Source organism: Sinocyclocheilus grahami, unplaced genomic scaffold, assembly GCF_001515645.1.
Source record: "Sinocyclocheilus grahami isolate Dianchi unplaced genomic scaffold, SAMN03320097.WGS_v1.1 scaffold654.1, whole genome shotgun sequence".
NCBI lineage: Eukaryota > Metazoa > Chordata > Actinopteri > Cypriniformes > Cyprinidae > Sinocyclocheilus > Sinocyclocheilus grahami.
The window spans coordinates 431,844-457,000 of NW_015505833.1; the positions used below are offsets into that span (position 1 = coordinate 431,844).

General features: G+C 37.3%; 1 protein-coding gene across 4 annotated transcripts in view; it reads right to left on the minus strand.

Annotated features, from left to right (window-relative positions):
• Positions 1–12,535: 12,535 nt before the first annotated feature.
• Positions 12,536–25,157, minus strand: part of tars2 (threonyl-tRNA synthetase 2, mitochondrial) — a 22,443-nt gene continuing 9,821 nt past the window's right edge. For 3 of the 4 annotated variants that reach the window (XM_016242304.1, XM_016242303.1, XM_016242306.1), the window contains 13 exons: positions 24,644–24,708; positions 24,487–24,565; positions 23,096–23,242; positions 22,518–22,616; positions 21,443–21,609; positions 18,933–19,095; positions 17,976–18,113; positions 16,147–16,224; positions 15,356–15,456; positions 13,402–13,503; positions 13,261–13,333; positions 13,057–13,171; positions 12,536–12,841 (listed from right to left, as the gene is read on the minus strand). In XM_016242304.1, coding sequence (XP_016097790.1) covers positions 12,699–12,841; positions 13,057–13,171; positions 13,261–13,333; positions 13,402–13,503; positions 15,356–15,456; positions 16,147–16,224; positions 17,976–18,113; positions 18,933–19,095; positions 21,443–21,609; positions 22,518–22,616; positions 23,096–23,242; positions 24,487–24,565; positions 24,644–24,708 — 1,470 coding nt within the window. In that variant the 3' untranslated portion in view covers positions 12,536–12,698. Of the gene's footprint in view, positions 12,842–13,056; positions 13,172–13,260; positions 13,334–13,401; positions 13,504–15,355; positions 15,457–16,146; positions 16,225–17,975; positions 18,114–18,932; positions 19,096–21,442; positions 21,610–22,517; positions 22,617–23,095; positions 23,243–24,486; positions 24,566–24,643; positions 24,709–25,157 lie in introns of those variants that run through there. The other variant, XM_016242305.1, reaches the window with a different exon arrangement.

Here is a 25,157-nt window from a genome sequence, read left to right on the forward strand (position 1 = left end):
ACTCTTTCATTACTGAAAATCCATTTCTGTACAAACATCTTAAGGCTGCATGGAACATTATTGGCTTTTCTGTCATTGCAGTCCAGGAAAACACATGCTGGAACACACTCTGACCTTCTGAGCAGTAAAGGGGCATGTTGTCATACCGTACGATGGAATAATGGAAGCTGCCGCAAAATATAAACAGTAAAATAATTATGAAAAATGCCAAATTTAAAAATGTCACACTAATTAAATATGAAATAATTGATAAACATTATACAATATTGAAATAATTTTTAAATTAACATTACATTCATATTTTATATTTAAATTAATATTAATATGTTTGTATTGTTTCAGCTACTATTTAAATTTAGCTGAAAAGATGATTAGGGTTAAAGGTTTCATTGTGACAAAATACCCCACAAATATTTAAGTATAAATTCACATTTATTTAGCATTTATTATAGGTGATAACTTCTCCCTGCCTCACCTGTGTTCACTTTTTTATTTAATAATATATATATATACCTCTTATAAGCATCTTGGTTTGACAACTAGCCCCGGTCTGCTTATTTGCCACCAACAGCCAAAGAGACAGTGGTGTGGAAACCATCCACATTACTTGTTTTATTATTTGGTAAATCCAGATTTTCAATGCGGTTTCATACTTTTGACCCCACTTTATAGATATGAAAAGTCTGAGGCTGCACTGAAATTTTTAGGACTCTATAAATAATGTCAACGAATGCTTGAAACAACACTCTCAATAAAGCTCAAGAGAGATCAGCATAATAACTCCTAATGTTTGGGGACATTTTTATTCGGACCTCAAAATGAACAGAGATATATATATATATATATCAACATAACTTCAATGAGAATAAATGACTTAATTAAAAAGAGTTGGCCAGTCTGATTGGGTCGCAGTTGCTCAGAAGTCTTTAAAAGGAGATCATAATCTTGAAAATGCACTGAAAATCATGGTGGCGTGAAAATGACAGCCTGTGTTTACTGTTAAGGGAGAGGTGGAGAGATTGTACACCACTGAGAAAGAGGCCCGTCAAGCATGTCAAGATACACAACTCATGACTGATGAATCCCACATGAAAACTCTATACACATTTACAAATCACTGATTCAAGGGCCACTGTGTGGTTTTGTCTGTAAGGACGTGCGACTTGAACAAAGTGCTGCGAGAGGTGAAAGGAAACTATATTAGAGCCATTCAAAGCCTGTGTACTTATCTAACAAACAAGATAGCATATCATAATCACACTGAGACGGCTGCGCTTCAGCGCTTAAACACTGGATAAATGTTCATGCCTGTTTCTGTGGGTGTTTTCTGACCTATTTTGGATTAAATCATAACCTCCAGATATAATGGCAAATCTGAGTAAAGCAGAGGGGAAAGTTGCTAGAGGAGCAAAATGAATACAGAGACGTTGAAAGCTGAACAAAATGCATGTTCAAAACATTATGCCAAAGATCTGAAACGTCTCAAATAATCTAGTAAGATTTTCTGATTATTATCGATGTGGAAAATGGTTGTGCTGCTTCATATTTTTGTGGAAACCGATTTTATTTCAATGAATCGTTTGAAATAGAAATCTTTTGTAACACTATAAATGTCTTTGCTGTAACTTTTGATCAATTTAATGCATCCTTGATGAATAAAAGCATTCATTTCTTTCAAAAAGAAAAAAGTCGACAGAGATGTATTGCCTTTAATAGCATAGGCTGTGATATTCCAACATGCATTATCAGTGTTCTTGCATGTACTTGTGTGTCAGTATCTGTAATTAATATTAGATTGGTTTGATCTCACCGTAGCCCAGCGAGACCCTTACGTGACCCTAAAACAGCCTGACTGAGAGTTCTGCTGACATGAACCCATCCTCATATTACAGAAGACAAAACATCTGAAATATTTGCTTTTTAACCATGAAATCAGAATTAGAGTGTTGCATCTTAGTTTCGAACTCATATATTTTCTAGTGCCCTCTTAAAAGATGACTAAATCCACTTACAGCGGATAGCAAGTAGCAAATCAAGTTAAAGCTAAAGACGATCCTATGTGAAAAAAGGACACTTTAGCATACTTTTAAAAAGAGTATTTATTATAGTAATAATATATTGTAAAAGTGCAAACTGAATGTTTTTGGAAATTTTATTGCGTGTTGACTGAAGTTAAATAAAAATGTACCATAATTGAAGTTTATATTAAATGCAATTAGTTGAACGTTAGAGTGCTTTTTTGTACCATTTAAGACTCAAGTACATCTTTATATGTAATTTCATAATTCTATTCATAGAAATATTGTTGTGTACTGACAAGCATTCATGATAAACTAAAATATAGTTTAATGTCATTTCTATTCAAACTTGTATGTCATGTCTAGCTTTAACTTGATTTGCTACTTGCTATCCGCTGTAAGTGGATTTAGTCATCTTTTAAGAGGGCACTAGAAAAAAGATGAGTTCGAAACTAAGATGTAACACTCTAATTCTGATTTCATGGTTAAAAAGCAAAATGTATTGTAATGATGAATTTTTAAAATGTTAATTTTGACAGTAATATCAAATAAGATCTTATAATCTTTACAAGGTACTTTACATGTGCTTTAGTATTAGTCTTTAAGTGCACTTAAATGGTCTTTTATTTCAGTAATGCAAGTACAGTTGTTTAAAAATAAACTTTTAAGTTTTAAGTACACTACAAGTGCACATTCATTACAATTAAGCACACTTATATTTAACAAAGTATTGGTTATATATATATAAAAAAAGGGGACTACTGCTGGGATGCGTCATACGTGAGTTACACGCCCAGGTTCAAGTTTATCACATCTAAACATGAACAATGATAACATCTCACCCTAGTAAACATCACTAAAAAGCAGAGGGAATAAAATGTGCTAAGTTCAGGGCGCTAAAGGACTCAAGGGAGGAAAGAAGATAAAGATAGAGATGAAAAAACTTTGCAGTAAAACATCCACATTCAGCAAACAGAAAAAGAGAGGGAGAGACTGAGACAGAATGATTGGTTTGGGTCAGATGGAGTCAATATTTGCCTCATTCCAGTGATATTACGGCTGTGGAGATCAAAGAACTGACTGTGTGCTCTTGCGTCTGTGTAAAACGAGTGAAAGAACGAAGGAAACACTAGATGCACAAAAAGACAAGATGCACAAGGGGCCCGTTAAGGGGACATCCACCGTGGCCAGCGGCCTGCAGGGTCACCGAGGCCAGGAGGGACGGATGTTAATCGGCTGACAAAGATGTCCAGTGATGCAATTTCAATTATCAGGACAAAAAGAGGGTCACCCTATGCACATGGGCACATAATAAACAAACAGACTGTGTCTGGTCACCCGTCTGACCACACGGTCGACAAGCAACCTAAAGCAGATCAAATCTACAGCAAAGGCCTGATGCTGCGGTCCACCGGAGAGCGGAGTCTCATAATTGAGTTTCCATCTGATTCTCATGTGTCTGAGAGCTTCTGGCATGGACCCGAGTCTGTCTGATGGCAGTGTTTTGCTTGAAGGTGCCTGAATACTAAAGAAAGCTCGAACCGAGCAAAGAATAAATAATAATGAGTTTAGAAGATGTGGATAGAGATGTGAATTTAAATTCAACAAGAATAAAGTCAGCTGGATTCAGAAGTTTTTGTAGTGAATGTGCACTAGTTTTATATTTCAATATATATATACTTGCAGATTTAAAATAATGTACTAAAGTGCAACTTTTTTTTCAAATATGTAATTACAAAATATTTGAAAATCAAGTTTCAACAGAAAAGACTGTTGCTCAGAAATGCTTGTTAGTACGTTCAGCAGTAACTATTTAACCACATTTCAAAGACAATAGAAGTAATTCTGAAATTACATATAAAGATGTGCTTAAGTCCTACTCAAGTGAGTCAAAAAAGCACTCTAGCTAACTGCATTTTATATTAATATAAACAATCACACGTTTTCATTTAATTGTAATTCACATGCAATTAAGTTTCTGAAAACATTATATTCAGTTTGCACTTAAGTATATTATTTCCATACCATACACTTTTTAAACGCATGCTAAAGTGTACTTCTTTTTCACAAAAGGGGTGCTTACGTCAGGCATTGAAATATTCTCAACTTTTACTTCATTTCTGGAAACCTTTGCATTTCCCCTTGTGATGCACATGCCTTATTATAATGAATGGCTATTTGAATAGCTTTCAAATAGCCCTTGTTTAATTCAGTGAGAATGTGCTTTACTTTTGTTAGTTTGATCAAAAAATAAGTAAAGAAACTACAGCTGTCAACTCCACCGTTGTGAAAAGAAAGTGCTTAATTGTATTGAATGTGCACTTATAGTGTACTTTAAATATTAAAAGTATGTCTCAAAAACTGTAATTGCAGGTAATATAATATTAATGAAATAAAGACCACTTAAGTGCACTTCAAGAGAGACACTTTCTAACCAGTTAAGTAAACTTGCAGTGCACATTGTAATGATGCCAAATTAAAATGTGTATTTTAAGGTACATTTGAAATGTTTGAATAATATATTGTGCTTTAAAGAAGTACACTTATTTTGCTGTGTTGACTAACATACTAAAGCACATGTAAAGTACTTTTAATTTTTTTAGTACATTTAAAGTTAATGTATTTTAAATGCACAAAACTGCAACTTCATCATTACAAATGTGTAATTACAAATATATCTAAATACATGACATACAAGTTTCAACAGAAGTTTATCATAAATGCTTGTCAGTGCATTCAGCAGTAACACTTTAACCATATTTCAAAGACAATAGAAGTCATTATGAAATTACATATAAAAATGTACTTAAGTCCTGCTTGTGTCAAAAAAGCACCGTAAAGTTCAACTAACTGCATTTAATATAAATGTAATCTACAATACACTTTCATTTAATTGCAATTAACATGAAATCAAGTTTCTGAAAACATTATATTTCATTAAAGTATGCTAAAGTGCACATCGTTTTCATTCTGGCAATAACAGGTAAAGTTATGTAATATCCGATTCAGCGTGCTCTGCTGCATACTGCAGTACAGTACGAGTAGCACTGTATGGTATTGACTATTCCAAACCTAGCCACATTGTTCCTTTGAGTAAAGCACTTAAAGTGCTCCAAAGGGACCGTCCTGTCTTTGTAATAAGTACAAAAAACATCTGCCGAAAGACGAATATCTGTCATTTTACAGCCACGGGCTGCATCACATATCAAACATTTTTGACTTCAGAATGAGCCAACTGTTAATCCCGCTGTCCTAATCCTACAGCTGTTCCTCATCACCTCGCAGTGCTCTCTGCCGAATCCCGTGCGGCCCGAGTCGGCGCTCACATGAGGGGGAGCGAGGCGTCTGATCTGTGGAAGCTCTTCTAACAGCCTCAGAAACTGCAGTCACAATTGATGCGATAGCTGTGCCATCACGCTTTTAACTGAAGCCTTCAGCGTAACTGTATCTAATTGTGATCTTACAGACCATAATACGACTGGTCAAGAGTGGCGTCTAAGCACTGCTCCTGTGAAGAACTTTCTCACGGGTAAGAAACCGAACAGGGTACTGCTGACATTAGTGTGTATGAGAACTCTACTGTATGCATGGCAGTCAAGCGCTCTGCTCTGATTATAATTGGGAGATGATTCCATGACAGCACACATGTTCCTCGAGCACACTGGGATGAAGTGATCCAGCACTAGAGACGTGTTTTTCTCTGGCAGTGCTGTGGAATTAGAGCATGTCACCATTATAAACACAGACCCTAAGGGAAGTTGCTCCTCAAACTGCTCTGTGAGAACATTAAAACAGTAAGAAGCAAATTCTGATGTGAATGTTCATGCCATTTCCCTGCTTTTCTAAATAACCTAGAAATTATTTAAAGGTCTTCAAGAGTCTTTAAAGATGAGCCTGAAGCAGTGAGCAAAAGATCATCAGAAAGTACTGGAACAGAACTCAGAAGTTTCTCATTTGATTCTTTCTTGCATAAACATTTCTTCTTCATTATACAGATACAGATTTTTTTTGTGCTTTTTCCTTTCTGCATCACTACTTAACAGATATTAAACTGAACATCTTTGTTATGAACTTTATATTAATAACTATCAGTCTCATTACCTCACATTTGTTATACAGATGCAACCTCTGTAGTTCATGATCATAAACGCGCTATCAACAGAGCACATACTTTAAATTTTTTTATTGTCTAAATGCCAGATTTACTAACAGCTTGCGCCAATGCAAATCCTCTTTTGGCATTAAACTATTGTCAGGATTTACTAAAAGCACGTAGTGAAAAATTAGCATTGAAAAGGCGTGGACAGTTATTTCTGTGGTTGACCTTATTGCATATGCATTTAAGGATTCCCTTCCAGAAGCAACATTTATGGTAGGAGAGTATTTAAATGCATGGTGATTTAATAAGGTCTGCGCTAATCAATTTACTGGTATGTGCACCGTTAGTTAATGCCCCCAAAAAGCATGTCTTAACCCATTTTGTGTTTGACATATGTCTGTGAATGTTGCTAATTTGGGTTACTCTTGGTAGATAAGTCATTATGGAAATGAGCTGCATCTGTGTTCTTTAATTTGCGCATTGTCAGATGATCAACTTTACACTCCCATCGGTGCTTTTATGCACTGTCTGTTTAGTAAATCTGGCCCTTACACTGTTAAAACTTCAGTTGGTGCGTCGTCCTGCAACGTTTGTTCAGCAGGTGGGCTGTTACTTTACTGAGTGATCAGATGCATGATTTTCACCAGCTGAACGATAGAGTAGTGTAGATGAAAAAATGCATCAATCCAAAAACGCCATCTGTTTAGAGAGAACCAAGTCATTAAACAGTCTCATCTTTTCATTGTCAAGAAATTAAACCTCTGTGTTTTCCCAGTGTCTGACCCTGTGTTTGTACCTGTTCATGCAGAGTTAATATTTGTCTGGAAGTCACTCTGTGATGAAACATAAACGATGCGGTGCAAGCTTCAACTCTGTAGAAACGAAAAGGGTTTGGATTGAGGTCATCTGATGTGAGCGAAGTTGCATGAATGGTTTACAGTGGATGGTCGCCAGGAGCTGAACTGAGCCGCTCTGTTAGGGACTGTTATGCATTACAGCCCACTGCGGGGTCAGCATCAGTGTCCGGGCAAGAGCTGTAATCATCCTGCAAATATATCCTGAAAATGACAGGGGCTGCGTTTGGCTCTGAGGAGAATAAGACGCTCTGAATGGGCTTCTGATGGATTGCTGGAAAGTTCTGGGTAAGTGACGATGTTGAGTAGACTGGCACGCACAAGCCAAGCAATTGAGCTAATTCTTGCCTGGTCTCTTTATTACAGTTTCTCTCTCCTTCCTCTACATAAACATGAATGAGTTTTATCTGAGAGAATCGTCCACCAAGTTTAGGGATGCTACCCAAACATGAGTGTATTCATGAAAAATATACCACGTTTTCACCCCTGTGTTAAGCCAGTCTAAAAAGGCTTCACAGTGGTTTCACATGGCATAAATTCAGGTCCATAGCCTATTCTATGGGTGTCCAAACTTGGCTCAATGTCCTGCAGAGTTTAGCTCCAACTTACCCCAACACACCTGCCTAGACGTTTCTACAAGACCTTAATTAGCTATTTCAGGTGTTCTTAATTAGGATTGGAGCTGAACTCTGCAGGATAGTGGCACTTCAGGAGCAGGATTGTATGCTCCTGGACTACGGCATCAAGGAATGCCCCATTTAGACCAGAACTTGTCATCTGACATAAACTAAGCAATCACTGACAATCTGATGCATACTGTACACAAAACTACCAAAGTGCTAGATGCGCTGTCATCTTCTGGGAGTCAGAAGTGCACCGGTGTTCTGACGATTTGTGCTACCCTGTCAGATTTTGCTACCTCCCATTAAAACAGATTGTAGCATAATTCGATTGCGAAAAGTGCTACCTATCAGATTTTGCTTCCAGCATGATATTAATAAGGTGTGATATCACCCAACCCCAACCCTAAACCTACCCTTACAGTAGGATAAATACAGTGTTGGTAGCATAATCTGATAGGTAGCATTATTTGTCAGAACACCGGCCCAGTTGGAAAAGAAAGTAATGCAGGAGCAGGACTGACCACTACAGCTAGACATCCAGAAGCACATCAGTAAATTCTGCTGTATGTCTAATGCTTAATACTTTTGGCAAGACAGAAATTCTGATTTCTACAATTCTGAGGTCTACACTCATTTAGACTTTTCTTTATGGCTACAGAAAGACACTTCTTTTGTCTTCTAGGCTGGCATTTTCATATGGTATCAACTAGATAACCTGGCTCTAAACTGTATGCCAAAATTAAAGTGCAAAAATTGCACCTTTAGGGGGTACAACAGCTTGTTGCGGAGGTAGAACCCTTAAATGGACAACTTTGTATCTACCTTTAAAAGGTGCATATTAATACCTTCCTACTTAAGGTACTGATACACACCTTTAAGGGTACTGCCCTCGTTGTACCCCAAGCTGTTCTACCCATAAAGGTAAAATTTCTGCATGTTTTCTGACACTGAAAAGACCATTTTGATGATTTTCAGTCATCAAATTTGATAAAGCTGTCTTAGTAAACACTATAATTTCTTTTATAGCTCAATATTGTTTTGCACTTTTTTTTCTGAGTTTTCCTGAGCAGATCTTGGGTCAAAATAAGCTACACCGTGGACCACACTGGCTACATGGGGGATAAAACAGATCAGATAATCAAAGATGCTCAAACATATTTCCTCCTGGCTCTAAGTGCGGAAGAGCTGACTGTAGCATCCAGGATAAGATTGTTTCCAGAGCAAATGATAAACACCCGTGAATCCCCAACAATCAGACTGGAACTGGCACTTTCAGTTAGCTCTTGCAATTTTTGTGTACAAAATGCATATGAAAACAGTTCATCTGTGTCTGGGACCACCCAAGTGAAGAGTGGCAGCAAGACATAAACCTAACCTTGAGACCTTAAGCAGGGGTGTCGGATCCTACTCCCTGAGGGTCGGTGTCCAGCAGAGTTTAGCACCAATCACAATTAAACACACCTGAAGAAACTAATCAAGGTCTCCAGGAGTACTAGAGACGTCCGGGCAGGTGTGTTGGGGGTAATTTGAAGCTAAACTCTGCCGGACATTGAGCCTCCAGGAGCAAGCTTGGACACCCCTGATTAAGACCCTAAGCCCTAAAATTTTACTGGTTGATTGGAATGTTGTTCAAGTACCAACAAGGATGCTGATCCAAGAACACATCCTACATATCTTGACCTCTAGGGTGGTGTAGTCTAGAGGTTAAAGCTCTGGGCTGCTAACCAAAAGGATGTAGGTCCAAATCAAGGTGTGATCCATGAATAATGATCACTGTAGCCTTGAACAAGGCACTTATCATAAGGTTACTTCAGGAGGATGGGAATACTGAACTAGTGTACTAGTGTACTGTAAGTCACGTTGAATCATGAATGACAAATTAGGAAATTACCTCCTGTTTTCGTTCCAGTGGCCGTGAACCATACGGGTTTATTTTCACCAGGGAGAGGGAGCGCCGTAGGTTATTTTAAGAGTGTCCCTTAATCATTCCTGCTTGACATGTTCTCACTGATAGCCAGACTTTCTCAGAACAACGCAGGAAGGCCTACCGTTTTCCCCGTTCATGTCAGTGTCACCACTCTTTCACTGGAGGGTTTTACGCATCTACTGTATATGCAGCACTGATACCATAAGCAAACCCGTGCTCATACTTATATACTATCAAACGTGCCGCCTCATGCACGCAGAGCTGTAAACACACCTAAAATAACCCGATGAACTCCTGCGATGCTGCTCACTGAATGCAGAATGTCTTTGTGCAGGGGAGTGTTTGTGTGTGGGATGACAGAGGAAGATATGCCATCTCTAGCATGACGTAGTTTTATAAGATTACTTCAAGTTTCTTTTTTTGGCTCTCAGACTCCAAATTATTTTGAAGAAATGAGAAACGAAACCACTGTATGCAAGAAAAGGGACTTTGCTTTCCAAGACTGCAAGTTAAGCATATCTATTGCTCATACTCACTGTAGGGTTAGAGATGTGACTAAACCCTTAACAATAAGTATTAAACTTCGGTGTGTAACTGATCGCAAACTTTTTGGTAGCGTACGTCTTCTCTCAGGTCCAGTGGAAGTTTAAATGCTGCAGTAAGTTCCCGTGAGCACAGAACCAGGCCATGATCCTGCCTCACCCTCTTCACATCTCAACGTCTTTTTCTTCCCAAAGTCCCATAACCCCCTGCACACACGTCACCCTCTTTGCATCAGATAAAACGTCTGGAAAGTCTTTGTTTTTGGTGCCCTTTGTTGATCCGATATACGTTTGTTGGGGTGTGAGCTGTGCTTCGGCCAGGACCTCCTCCGCCCATGTGAGTCACGTCCTCTCCATTCTGACGCCTTTCTTCTAATAAGGCAAAAAAAACCAGTCTCGGCTGTCCCTGACCTGTGCTGCTTTATCCAGTTTCATCAACACCCCCCCCTTCTATGAATTACTCCTATTTTAGTCAAGCACTCACTCTGCTCTCTATTGAAGCACATTGGTTATTTTCATAAACTGATGAAGCAGGTGCTATTTATGCATGAACACAAATGGATAACAGTTTGGAGACCTTGTAGTGGTTACAAGGTGAATTAACATGAATTAATAATAATACACGCTATTAATTAAGCTTTGATTGAAGGTGAGGCCTTGTCATTGTAACCTTGGCAACCTTGAAACCAGAGGTCTATTTCCCAAAAGCATCGTAAGCTAACAGTGGTTGCAAGTTCTGTTGAACTCTATTGATGGCGATGGAACTTGCTCCGAAGTTGCTTCTGGATTTCGTTCCCCAGAGTAGCCTAGTACTGTCTTAGCAACCGACCTAGTATCATGGCAGTGAGTTTTGCACAGGCCCACATTTTCTCCCAAAACCATTCAAATGTAATTGTAACAATAGCATGCTTAATGTTTAATAGCACAAACAACTAGATTTTTTTTGTGTGAATTTAAATTCAATTTTGATTTGAGTTTTTCAATTTCATATCAAATATTATCCCCTTGCAAAAGACTTCTTAAAATACAAATGCAGCTACATTATTTAAGATTTATTTGTACTTTGTGAGAAAAAGACTGGTATTCGAAACAAAACAAACTACATAAGTATTTTTTTTATTTAAAAAATTATTTGTTATTATACAAAATCAAAAAGAAATAATGGAAAATATTAATAATTCAAAGTCATTTTCACAAATATTGATTCAATGCATTTCAAAGAAAGACAACTTTTTTCTAATGACATTTTCCATCAACCGTAGTTTGAAAACCCGATTTAAACCATTTATGAATTACTGATCAGTTAAGCATTAATGACTTTTAAAGTTATTAGAGTGTTAATGAAAGTTGTTTATGTTTCCTAATTAATAAAAATAACCTATGCAAACTAGATCTTAATTAATACATACATTACCAAAGAAACAGAGACTGAATATTAAAAGTAAATTATTTTATCACAAAAAAAAAAACTCTTGCAGCTAACACAACTAGATTTTTTTTGTGTGAATTTAAATTCAATTTTGATTTGAGTTTTTCAATTTCATATCAAATATTATCCCCTTGCAAAAGACTTCTTAAAATACAAATGCAGCTACATTATTTAAGATTTATTTGTACTTTGTGAGAAAAAGACTGGTATTCGAAACAAAACAAACTACATAAGTATTTTTTTTATTTAAAAAATTATCATTTGTTATTATACAAAATCAAAAAGAAATAATGGAAAATATTAATAATTCAAAGTCATTTTCACAAATATTGATTCAATGCATTTCAAAGAAAGACAACTTTTTTCTAATGACATTTTCCATCAACCGTAGTTTGAAAACCCGATTTAAACCATTTATGAATTACTGATCAGTTAAGCATTAATGACGTTTAAAGTTATTAGAGTGTTAATGAAAGTTGTTTATGTTTCCTAATTAATAAAAATAACCTATGCAAACTAGATCTTAATTAATACATACATTACCAAAGAAACAGACTGAATATTAAAAGTAAATGATTTTATCACAAAAAAAAAAAACTCTTGCAGCTAACAATGCTTAACCATTTATTATTTATTTGTGTATTTAAATTAATTAAACTTTGATTTATACCATGGTTTTTCACATTTTGTTTTTGTCAAGGACCTCAAATATTTATTATTATTAAAAATAATTGCCATTTATGTTATCATTATACTAAAGCTAAAATAAATTATTAAAATATTAATAATAATTCATATTTCGATTGGACTTTCACACTAAGTACTAGTCCAAAGCATTTTTTAAAAAACTTTTCTTCTATGAAATTTCCCACAAACCCGAACCCGTTTGATAATCCCTGATTTTTGCACTTTCAAATGTATTGAATAAAAGTTATTAGTGTTCCCTAATTAATATAAATGATCCACACAACACAGACTTTTAATGAATAAATACGCTGACAGAGAAACAGAGAGACTGAATATTAAAAGTAATTTCTTGTTTTATTAATGCAGCGGCAGCATTAATGGATGTGTTTGTGTTTCTGTAGAACTCAACAGGGATCTGATGAAGCTGATAACAGCACTTATGAAGTCTGAGCAGGGCTCTGGTTCTGCCGTGGTGTGTGTCAGTGTGTTCAGAGTCGTATCTCTTCCTCACGCGAGCGTTTAAAGCTCCTCCTGATTGCTGCGTGTCTGTCTGAGTTCAGTCAGGGAGCACATCACTTCCTGCAGTGATTTCTGGCCGAGCTGCTTCCCTGCTCTCGTCCGCACGCTCACAGTCCCGCTCGCACACTCCTTCTCTCCCACCACTGCATGACAAACACGGGGAGAGGTTGGTTTATCTGAGCTATTCCTAACAGGCCCCAGAACACTCATTCTTCACATGTGTACCAGCAGGGAACAATTAAACCATTAAACACTTAAAGGTCAAGTGTGCTACTTCTTGCACCTCATACAACTGCACAAATAAACTGGGATACGAGAAAGCATTTCTGTATGATAACACATCAGAATGAATCCTTACCGAATATATAATTGTACTGTGCGAGCTGCGCCGAGCGGATTTTCTTATTTAAGGTGCTTCCACGATCATCATCAATATCAGCCATGAATCCAGCTTCCCTCAGTCTGCAGACCACCTTAAACCACAGCAGAATGCATCAAACACCCATAAGCCGTTTATAATGATATAAATTAAGTTTGTTCAGAGTGTTGTGTTTCCTCTGACCTCTTGTCCGTAAGTCTCACTGCCGCCCCCTACAGGCACGACCATCACCTGCGCTGGCGACAACCAGAAAGGCCTGAGAAAGACTAAACATTAGTACTTCACCAGTTCCAGAAACCACTGAACTCACAAACACACACACACCATTTCCCTCTGAAGTTTTCGGCCAGGATAGCGATCATCCTCTCCAGGGACCCCAGCACGGCCCGGTGGATCATGATCGGCCTGTACATCTGTCCATCAGCCCTGAAACACACACACACACACACACACACACACACACACTCACATGACACTGACATACAGCTGAAAATAAAATCTTAATCACCCAGTTCTCCCATATTATAGGCATCATAACCATTAAAGGGGTCATATGATGCGATTTCAATTATTCCTTTCTCTTTGGAGTGTTGCAAGCTCTTGGTGCATAAAGAAGATCTGTAAAGTTGCAAAGACTAAAGTCTCAAATCCAAAGAGATATTCTTTATAAAAGTTAAGAGTCAGCCACGCCCCCCTAAAACGGCTCGTTCTAACACGCCCCCACATGTCTACATCACTATGTGGGAAGATTTGCATAACGCCGCCCAAATGTTCACGCAAAGAAAGAAGGCGTAACTTTTATTCTCGCTGTAGTATTGTTGCTGCCGTGTGTTTTGTTGTGAAAGCGAAACTACTTTGTTTGGCCTAATGGGTTTTAATGTGTTTGTCTCGTCGCTCCGGCCGGGACACGGCATCAACAGTATGTGAGGGGCGTAACATTTCCATCACATGCTTGAGGTATTCGGCCAATCACAGCGCACTGGATAGCTGGCCAATCAGAGCACACCTCGCTTTTCAGACCGATGAGCTTTGTAAAAATCGACACGTTTCAGAAAGGCGGGGCATAGAGGAGAAACAATAATGTACAGTATGTGGAAAATAATGTGTTTTTTGAACCTTAAACCTTAAACACATTTCATTACACCAAATACACAAAATAATGTTCTTTTTAGCAACATCATATGATCCATTTAATATAACATCCAGACAGTATTTACTGTATTCTTCCAGAAGAAGTGTTGTTTTTATCATCTAAAACATGCTGTGACTTGTATTCCAAAGCAGCTTGTGTAACGCAATTAACGTCACGCACACAAACATGCACAAAGCGCACACATTTGTACTGGTGCTGAACGAGAGTGGGACGTGAGCCTAAGTTGATTTGTACAGCACATTTCTAGTTTCAGTTTCGCTTTAAATAAATTTGTTTCGGCTTGCCATTTATAATAAATACTGTTTATAATGAATGCCACTATAATTTATATACATATGTTTTTCATTCCTGATCTGTTCTGAACAGGGTTATTATATTTAACTAAAACCATAAAAATTACCAACAACCATAAACTTATTTTTAGCTAGTTACCAAAGCAACATTTCTAATTTTCATTTAGTTTAACTTGTACTAAAATAACTAAAACTCAAATACAATTTTTTTTTTTTAAATATATAAAAACTATACAGACATATTAAAAACAGTAACTAATAAAAATAACACAAAATAAAAAAAACGTTGAAATTAAAATGAAAACTAATACAAAATATCAATAAAACTATAGTAGCATCTAAACGATACTGAAATAACGGTGACATTTAAAGGTTTTGTTATGGAATGAGAGGAACTGAAACACACGTTGTTTATAATATCTGCAAATGTTTTCTTTTTTTAATTGCCATTTTACATTATTTCTGAATGTAATAATAATAATGGGACTTATACACCAATGCCACTTATGTGTGTTTTTTTCTCTAAACAATGTAATTTTTCAGGTGCAACTTATTTTTCAGAAAATATAGTAAGCTGATAAAAAAAAACATTACTGTAAATTTTCAGTAAATGATATTAGCTTTGAGAACAATAGGAATTACTAGATCCTTCCGAGTAAAATGCAAGGATGCACATGAGGGGAATGTGCTTAATTTTTATGAAAATAATGACAAACATCTTAATTAGTTATGGATATAATTTCAATTTCTTTCATATTTTCTCCAGACCGAGGGTATATTGCATCCTAAACATGTGAGTTTCTGACAGGCAGGAGGTCAGGAGAGAGCTTACCCAGTATACTGCAGGCTGAATCTGATGGGCAGCTGGAAGTCCAGCTGGATCGTGGCACACTGGTGCTGTCGGCCGAGAGCGTCTCGGATCTGGATGTCGATCTGAACAGATTGTTAAAGAGCAACGTGAAACACCAGAGGAACAGCAAACGTCCCTTTAGCCACCTAACAAATCAGGAGCCACTGATACTAGCTTTGTCATTAAAAAATGACCAGTGAAGATGTACGATGTTACAAAAGATTTCTATTTCAAATAAACACTGTTCTTTTGATCTTTCTGTTCATCTGTGAATCCTGAAAAATAAAATGCAACACAGTTTCCACAATAATATTCGTCAGCACGACTGTTTTCAGCATTGATAATAATCAGAAATGTCTCTCGAGCAGCAGATCAGCATATTATACTGATTTCTGAAGATCATGTGACACTGAAGACTGGAGGAATGATGCTGAAAATACAGCTGCGCATCACAGAAATACATTACAGTTTAACACATATTCACACAGAAAACAGCTGTTTTAAATTATAATAATATTTCACTATTTTACTGTATTTTTGATCATTTGAAATGTAGCCTTGGTAAGCAGAAGAGACTCAAAAAAGAAAAAGTGACCTAAAATTTTTGTGTATATGGGTAAATGATGCATAACGATAATGAATATATAAGGGAAAGTGAATATCGTAAGTGTATGTTTTTCACCATTTTTCTTCACAACAGTCACGTGGATTGCCAAAGTTTATTTGTCATGCAGTGTCTGACCAGAAAACATCCATCTTTCTGCCCGCCTCACCTTTGGTCCATAAAACGCCCCGTCTCCGGGATTCAGCTCCCAGTGCTCCTCAAACCGCTTGAGACTGCTCTCCAACTGCTGCTCCGGGACAAACACGAGAGAGACGGGCGTTACAGAGGAAAACCTGGACTGTGTCCATGTACGGCTTTGGCCCTGGAAACGCTACTAAAAGAATCTGCTGTAAACATCTAACTCAGTAATCTGAAAACATGCACAGCTGAAAGCAGCATTAGTTTGAGGGAGAGAGCGCTAGGGGAGATATTACTGTTTCTCTGTTTAACCCAAAGACACCAGACAACCCGGCCTGGAAACCACATCCATTCTTATAAAGCAAAGGCCTTGTGCATGTTGTACATTAAAGGGATAGTTCACACAAATATTGTTCAAAAATATATATATTTTTTCATACTAAGGAAGTCAATGGCTACCATCAGCTGTTTGGTCACCAACATTCTTCAAAATATCTTCTTCAGGTTTCTATTTTTGGATGAACTATCGCAAGGTGAAGAGCTCCTGTAGTGTGCTTTATATACTGCATGCTCGGCTCTGATTGGCTGTTTGTTTCCCTCCTCTGAGTCTCATGACCCGCTCGCTTTATTCCACACGGTGACCCTGATCAACATGAATGAATCTCTGACACGTTACCCGTCTGTTCGGACCTGCCCTACACTTACGCCGCATCTATGCTTTATCGTCTCGCTGCATACTCTATGCTGGTACTTGTACAGACAAGATCTTACAATCTCCAGACCACTGCAGGAACACAAACAGCCTCCGACACGCTTCGACACGTGTTGTTGTTCACTAAAAACACAACTTAAAAATTGCTTTCAAAAATGTAAATACAATTTTAATAAAGAAAAAAAAGAAAAAAAGTAAAAACTATTTTGGCTTGGTAACTAACTGAAATAAATATGTTTACGTTAAAGTATTAAAAATTAATACAAAAAAATAGAGCTCTATATATATATATATACACACACACACATGTAATAATAAGGCTACATATATATATATATATAAATAAAAACTAAAAATACTAAAATATGAAACTTAAAAAAAACTTTAAATAAGTTGAAGAACTAAAATTAATAAAACTAAAACAGAAATACAAATACATTAAAGCTAAACAGAAATTAAAAATAAAAAACAGAAATGTTGCCTGACTGAAATAAATAAGTTTGTCATTTAAATTAAAACTCAAATATAATTAAATTAAAGATAAATATAAATATTTTGAAAATATAACCTAATAAAAAGGACAAATTATAAATATTAGATGAAAAGTGTAAGCTTAAAACTCAAAAATAATAAATGTTACCTTGGCAACTAACTAAGATTAATATATAAATAAAAAGACAAACTGAAACAGAAATAATAAATTAAAGCTAAATAGAAATAAAAAAATAAATAAAAATAACAATATAAATATTAGATGAAAAATGTAAACTTAAAAACAAAAATCAGAAATGTTGCCTTGGCAACTAACTGAAATAAGTTTAAATTACTTAAACTAAAACAGAAATAAAGCTATATATATATATATAGAGAGAATAAAATAAAGCTATATAGACAATATAAAATATTGTCTTGGCAACTAAATGAAATAAATATGTTAAAAGTTACTAAAACTAAATCTGAAATAAAAATAAATTAAAGTTAAAAAGAAATATATATCTAAAAAAACTATGACAAAAGCACATAACATAATTAGTTAGTAAAATTAATAAAACTAATTAATAAAATTTAAATGATTAGTGAAAATATAAAAGTAATAGTTTATAAACAACCCTAAATGAACACGTCACAGGTGTGGTTGACAGGTGCACCTGCTCTGCAGCGTCCCAGAGGGCCGGCTCTCCCAGACAGGGCACGGGCCGCGTGGAGAGCAGACAGTGGAAGGAGAAACCGAAGACACGATACACGCCCCTCACGAAGTCCAAACACGCCGTGATCTCCTCCTCCAGCTGAAGAGACAGAAAAGAGAAGAAGCAGCAGCGGATAAACAACTGAAGGGTGTGTATGAGACACAGTATAAACACGGACATCAGAACACTTCACACTGAAGACCAAAGCCAGAGCTGCACACACACCGACACAGAAACACGGTTTGATATGACGAATACAGAGCTCGTGTGAGGCTCCTCAAGGGAGGGACAATGAACAGGCTTTACTTTTGGAAATACAAATGGAAACCAAGAGTAAACAGGGTCAGAAACTATGTTTCTGTTAATGGCATTAGACGACACACGACTGTCACTGAGCTTTTATTCAGTAGTTTATCTATGTTTGATTTGATTATGTCAGTGAGGGTCACACTGGCGACCTTATTTTGAGATTTGAAGCATTCATGGTTGAAATTCCTGAAAACAGCACCACACTCACACAGCAGTTTGCAGCAATTGAGTTTAGCTAACTAGATCAACTCCAACCGTGTGGAAGCCAATTAATACTAAACATCCGACGCTTACGGTGAACTCAAACAAGGAACTAATTCACATCCAATTAAAATATTCCTACGCTTCATATTACTACTATTAATGGTAACGTTTTTCTCACAAATATTAATTATGTAATACGACACCAGTTGACATGCTTCTGCTTGATCTGAAACGGTTTGTTCTTTGCTCTGTGGTCGAGCAAAACAAATCATTAAATGCAATAACTATCTCCTAAACAGTTGGGCAGGCTTGGGAACTGGAGAGACAGGTCCTTTGTAAGAGGTCCTGCACCCCTGACTCTATTCAATAGAGTGACTCAATAAATAAAAGGCTGTGAAGCTGTACCTGTTCAGGTGTGCAGAAGATGTGCGCGTCGTCCTGGCAGAAGCGCCGGACTCTGGTTAAACCCCCCAGAGCTCCCGAGTGTTCGTTACGGTGCAGCGCGCCAAAATCTGCCCAGCGGATGGGTAGCTCTCGCCAGGATCGCACCCGCTGCTCGAACATCAGACTGCACAGAGCACACAGGACGAGGATTCGTTCACACTGGATGAAGAAATAGTGTCACATCTGTCTTATGATCGGAGAAAATTCATGTAAATTAAATGACACACTTTCTAACACGCACTGTCCTGGGCCTATATTAACAACACATTTTCTCCTAAATAGCAGTGAAAGAGTTTTCTCTTAAAGATTTTAAAATGCAGGCTAAGTGTCACTAATTAAACAAGTAGGCTATATATTCAGCTAATTGTCAGCCTCTTATATGTATGCTTCTCATAAACAATTAGTCAATATGCATTAGGGCTGCCCTCAACTAAGCATTAGTCGACTATTAGTCGCACTTTTATTAATAAACCATATAAATCATAATGATCGAGCCTTTAATTGCCTACATAGCCTAATAAGCGTTCAAGCGCATGCAAAAAAGGCTTGCCACAGCGCACCGGCAAATATAATAATTATGTGTTAGGGAAAAACAGCAAGTACATTTTGCACTTATGAAAACATGAATGATCATTTATTTTAATGCGGTGTGCCGTCGCCCCTTTCTACGTAAAAATCTGTCAAATCATGTAATGTGAATGTCGTACAGTCTTGCTCGAGCCGCGGAAGAGAGACTGTTTCTCAAGCGCTTTCCGCGAGTGCGATTCAAACCGGAGTGAAACACGGACAAATGCGTTTCATTTATTCGTTCATAACCACTCATACCCCACGCACTCAAGTTCACAGAGACCGAGACGGCAGAAAGCGCATCCTGTTTGCTTTCATTATTTTACAAAAGCACAACGTTTCATTGTTATTCTGAGTGCACACGAATAAACGTAGAGTCTTTACAGACACAAAAGATGCATTACTCTTATCTGTATGACCAAAAATTACAAAGTATGTTAAGAGCAAATGATCGCAGCGGCGCCTCCATCTGTCATGCAGTAGGCCAAGCGCACTACTGTTCAGCTTCCACACTGCGCACTTTTTTCTAGGCTAACATTAGATTGAGCTGCCATGTAAAGTTGCTACTACATACATTTCCCAGATGATAAGCCATATTTGAGGTCGATGAATGTTAGGTGAGCATATGGATGTCCTGCCTGATGTACTATATTACCACATAGACCAGCCGTTAAAGATTTGTCCGTCACGGACTGCATGTTTTCGCCACTTCATGTGGATTTTTTTTTTCTGCGACTAATAAAATGTTGGTAATATGCATATAAACAGCCTTTTAATTAGCAGAGTAGAATAATCATGGCTGATAGTAAGACATGGAAACATACAAGAAAACCAAACTGGACGTGAGAACAGCTATATATTAAGGGTATAATAAGAAATTTGGGAGTTGGGATAGCTTCCAAACCAAAGCCGATACCTTTTTAAAAGCTCACTATTGTCAAATGTTTCTAAAATGTTTATATTCGGAGGCAGATTGCTGGCAAAAGCCATTTTAGGATAGTTCAGATTTGGTCTTCAGAGTCCTCTTCACTACTCCTAACGTTTCACAGATTTAGGAGCTAGTTTAAAACGCTTTGTGAAATACTCTTAGAACAAAAATTTAGGACTGACATGCCCGTTATTTTTAAGATTTTCTCCTAAATTGGCGAGTTATGAGCTACTTTTAGCCTTAAGATGTTTTGTGAATACGGGCCATGATGTCTGGGGTTGCTAAGACTTTTTAATGTTTTTGAAGTCTTTTCTGCTCACTGAGGCTGCATTTATTTGATCAAAAACACAGTAAAAATAGTGAAATATTATTAAAATTTAAAACAGCTGTTTTCTGTGTGAGTATCTGTTAAACTGTAATGTATTTCTGTGATGCGCAGCTGTATTTTCAGCATCATTCCTCCAGTCTTCAGTGTCACATGATCTTCAGAAATCAGTATAATATGCTGATCTGCTGCTCGAGAAACATTTCTGATTATTATCAATGTTGAACACAGTCGTGCTGCACAATATTTCTGTGGAAACTGTGATGCATTTTATTTTTCAGGATTCACAGATGAATAGAAAGCTCAAAAGAGCAGCATTTATTTGCATTAGAAATCGTTTGTAACATAATACATGTCTTTACTGACACTCTTGATCGATTTAAGTAATAAAATTATACATTTCTTAAACCGTTGAATTGTAGTGTATGACTAAATTGAATAAAAGCCTATTCATACCATATTCAAAAACATGCTAATTTTTTTAATGAAACCGATAACCTCTGTGTGTTTGAAATATTGTACAGCAATAATATGAGTTTGGAGGTTAGGTCAAATTCCTGAATCATTTGGATGATTCTCAGAGAATGATAATTCGTCACTGGTATGTACAGCTGTACAGAAGCTGTGCTGTCAGCGTTGAGTTGTACTGACCAGTGCGCGGGACAGTTCATGGGTTTGAGAGCGAAGGTGTGTGGCTCACAGGTCACCGTGAACATGTTCTCACTGTAGTGCTCCCAGTGACCCGATCGCTCCCACAGAGACGTGCTGTACAGCGTCGGGGTCACGACCTCGCTGAAGCCCCGCCTCCTGTACTCACTCTGACAGGAAGAGCAAGTGCTTACATTAGAATCAATGAGTGCACTCCATAATTGTTTGGAGTAAGAATATATGTAATAATACGATTTCAAATTTTTGTAGTAATATGCATGCAGAAACACTGTGTTTTAACACTGTGAAACCTGGCATATGAATTAATAGCCAGGGAAAAATAAATAAATACATTTTATTTTTTTTTATGGATCCCTTTATTGAAGCTTTAGACAAACTACTTTTTAAAAATCTGAAAAAAAAGTAACTGTTGAGTTTCATATTTGCTCCATCAGGCTTTTATGGCTCATAAAAAAAGTCTGATAGCTTGTCAAATCAGTGAGATCTTCATAACAGCAGATCCTTACATAAAATTATCCAAATATCAGTCGTCTCTCTATATCTCCAATAATGTGTCTTAGTAAGATGAGATCCAAACATATAATGCAATGCAATCCAATGATGATTGAGAGATGAAGAAATAAACGCTCCTCAAAAGATCCTGATGATCAGATTTGAGACTCATATTTTAACATGATTTTTCTAGAAAGTTATGAATCAGATGACAGAAGGCATGGAGTAGATTGTGCGTGTGACAGCAAAGCTTTGATCATGTCGATCATTTAGAAACCTTAGAAATTTGCGTATGAAATATTATACAGTAGGCTTACGGGGTTAAGATTATGAAAAACATAATTTAAGGCAAGCACGTCCAAATGTTTAAGCGGTGCAGTATGCCTTTGGCCACTAATGACCTACACCCTTCAGAGTGCTCACTTCAACCGCCCTAAAGACGGAGTAAATGCATATTTAAATGCAAAAAGCAATGCAGCACGATACACTACTGCTGGAAGTGGGAAAGGGATGTCGCGAGCAGTGTGTGAGGGTGAAACCGTGCTGACGTGGAACGAGTTCGTACCTTTATAAAGTCAGTGAGCGTGTTGTATATATGAGCTCCTTTAGGCATGAAGAAACAGCTGCCAGGACTGACATCATGAAAGAAGAAGAGCTCCTGCGCCTGAGACAAGAACAACATCAGAGCCAGCTGGAGATATCATACAGACAGACAAAACAGTGCTCGGGTTTATGTTGCTCTGGCTCTTATGACACTCATCTCGGGCTCATACTGACACACAGCGGCATGACTGTAACGTGCAAATGCTATTGTACACATGCAAGATGAAAACGCTCTTGTTTATGAATCGAGACTATTTGGACTCTGTATGTCGCGAGCACAGTAAAGCGGTCATTAAAGCAATAAGCCCCAAGAAGCCGTGGTTTACAGTGAATTTATAACAGCTAAGGGGGTTTTAACAAATTTTTATTCTTCCGCCAAACAATGTAGTTCCTCAGAATCAGTTCGGTTGACGAGCAACAGACAAACGTAAACAAAGGTGTGTGTTTGTAGAGTAATTTACAGCCAATCAGAATCAAGCACCGGAACTCTCCGGTTTATAATCAGAGGTTACTACTGCAGGAGGATCTGCTGGCACTCACCTTCCCGATTCTCCGGTGGTCTCTCGTTCTGGCCTCCTCCTGTTCTTTCTCCCATTCCTCTCGCTCGCTCTCTCCTGGAAACGCAACGCCGATCATCCTGAGGATACCGGACGGCTCTGTTGAACCGGACAGAGTTACAGGAGACACCTGAGAGAGCCACAGACACAGTGTAGAAGTGTTAGGAGTCAGAAAATGTCAGAGACATTCAACCAGGCATGAGGAGGCACCATTTTTGAATTTGACGTGGACACAATCTGAGCTTTGACAGATGATAAGACTATTGTTTTTATTAAACATTTACTGTGTTTTTCTTATTCAGCAAGGATGCATTAAATTGATCAAATGTGACAGGAAAGACATTTATAATGTTAGAAAGGCTTCTAATCTATCTAAACTTATTTCAACATTTCTAATTTCTGTGTTTAGGTTAACTTATACAAAAAATATCAAAGTAAAAAAAATTTAAAATAAAAACAATTAAAAAATAATAATAAAAGAGATAAACAATGAAATTACTTCAACTTGAAAACTTAAAATAGAAAAAAATATTTTTTAATAAACGTTGTTCTTTTTAACTTTATTCATCGAATAATCCTGAAAAAAGTATCACAGGTCCCAAAAAAAAAAAAAAGAAATGAAGCAGCACAACAGTTCCCAACATTGATATTGAATCAGCATATTATAGTGATTTCTGAAGATCATGTGACACTGAAGACTGGAGGAATGATGCTGAAAATACAGCTGCACATCACAGAAATACATTATATTAAAATAGAAAACCAGTATTTTAAATTATAATATTATTTTTCAATATTACAGTTTTTTTCTGTATTTTTGGTCAAACAAATGCAGCCATGATGAACAGAAGAGACTCCTTTAAAACACATAAAAATCCTACTGATCCCAAACTTTTGAACAGCAGTGTGTGTATATATATGTATATATTATATGTCATTAAGCAGAAAGAAGCTGCATGAAGATTTACAAACTATTGTGGCATATAAACAAAGGCATGATGTAAAGATTAATCATCACATTATCGTAAGAATGCATCAGCATCAAGATCAGTCTGAACTCTCATTTAAACAAAACCAGAAATGCTGTGAACTGCTCAGAGGAAACATAGAGGACTGAAAACAAAATGTTCCATAAATAAAACTGAACTAAGTCCCGTGTCACAACCCTAAAGAGAGAACGACAGCCTGTGGAAAGAGAAGGGAAAGCGTGAAACAGGAAGAAGAAGAGATATTAATGCCATCAACAGGAAGCTGCTATGGAAACCAGCAACAACACTGTTCCTACAACAACAGAGGAGCGGGATCGAGTGTCCTCTGTCACGCTATTCAAGCTCAAACACATTCAGTTAAACACACAAGAAGAGTGAGAGTTACCTGGAGCATCTTAAAGGCCTTGAGGAAGCCCGTGTGCGGCAGAAGAACACCTGAACACACACCCACACTGTCTCCACACCTGAGAGAGAGACACACACACACATCAGACACCACACACACATGATCTGCTTCAGCAGGACACCGAGAGATTTCAGACCTGTAGACACTGAGCGTGTCTCCCATCATCTGCTCTTCAGCCAGCCGCAGCCTGACAGCATCATCCTATGAACAAACACACACACACATCACTCTCATGAAACACTACACTTTTGTTTTTCAAACATCCTTCACGTAGGAATCCTCCATGGACAGCTTATGAATATAATCAGCTTTAGTTTCATCTCATGCTTTAGGCAGCAATTGATACAAATTAAAGGCACAATATTTAATTTTTCGCCGCTGGAGGGCACGTATTCAAAATAAACAAAGGATGCCGTGACTGAGTGTGGAATCATTTGAGTTGTGGTCTTCATCCCCACAGCCGACGCAATCCGACGGGACTCGGGGAGAAATCATGTTTATGGATGAGCTAATGATTTATTAATGTAGTAGAATGAAGCAGGATGAGGCTGAAAGCCGTTGAAGCGAAACGAGGCGCTGAACGAGCGTGACACACGGCTGGAAAGCAGCGGAGCTTTTATTATCCCACAGTCGAGCGCTTCCGCTGCTTC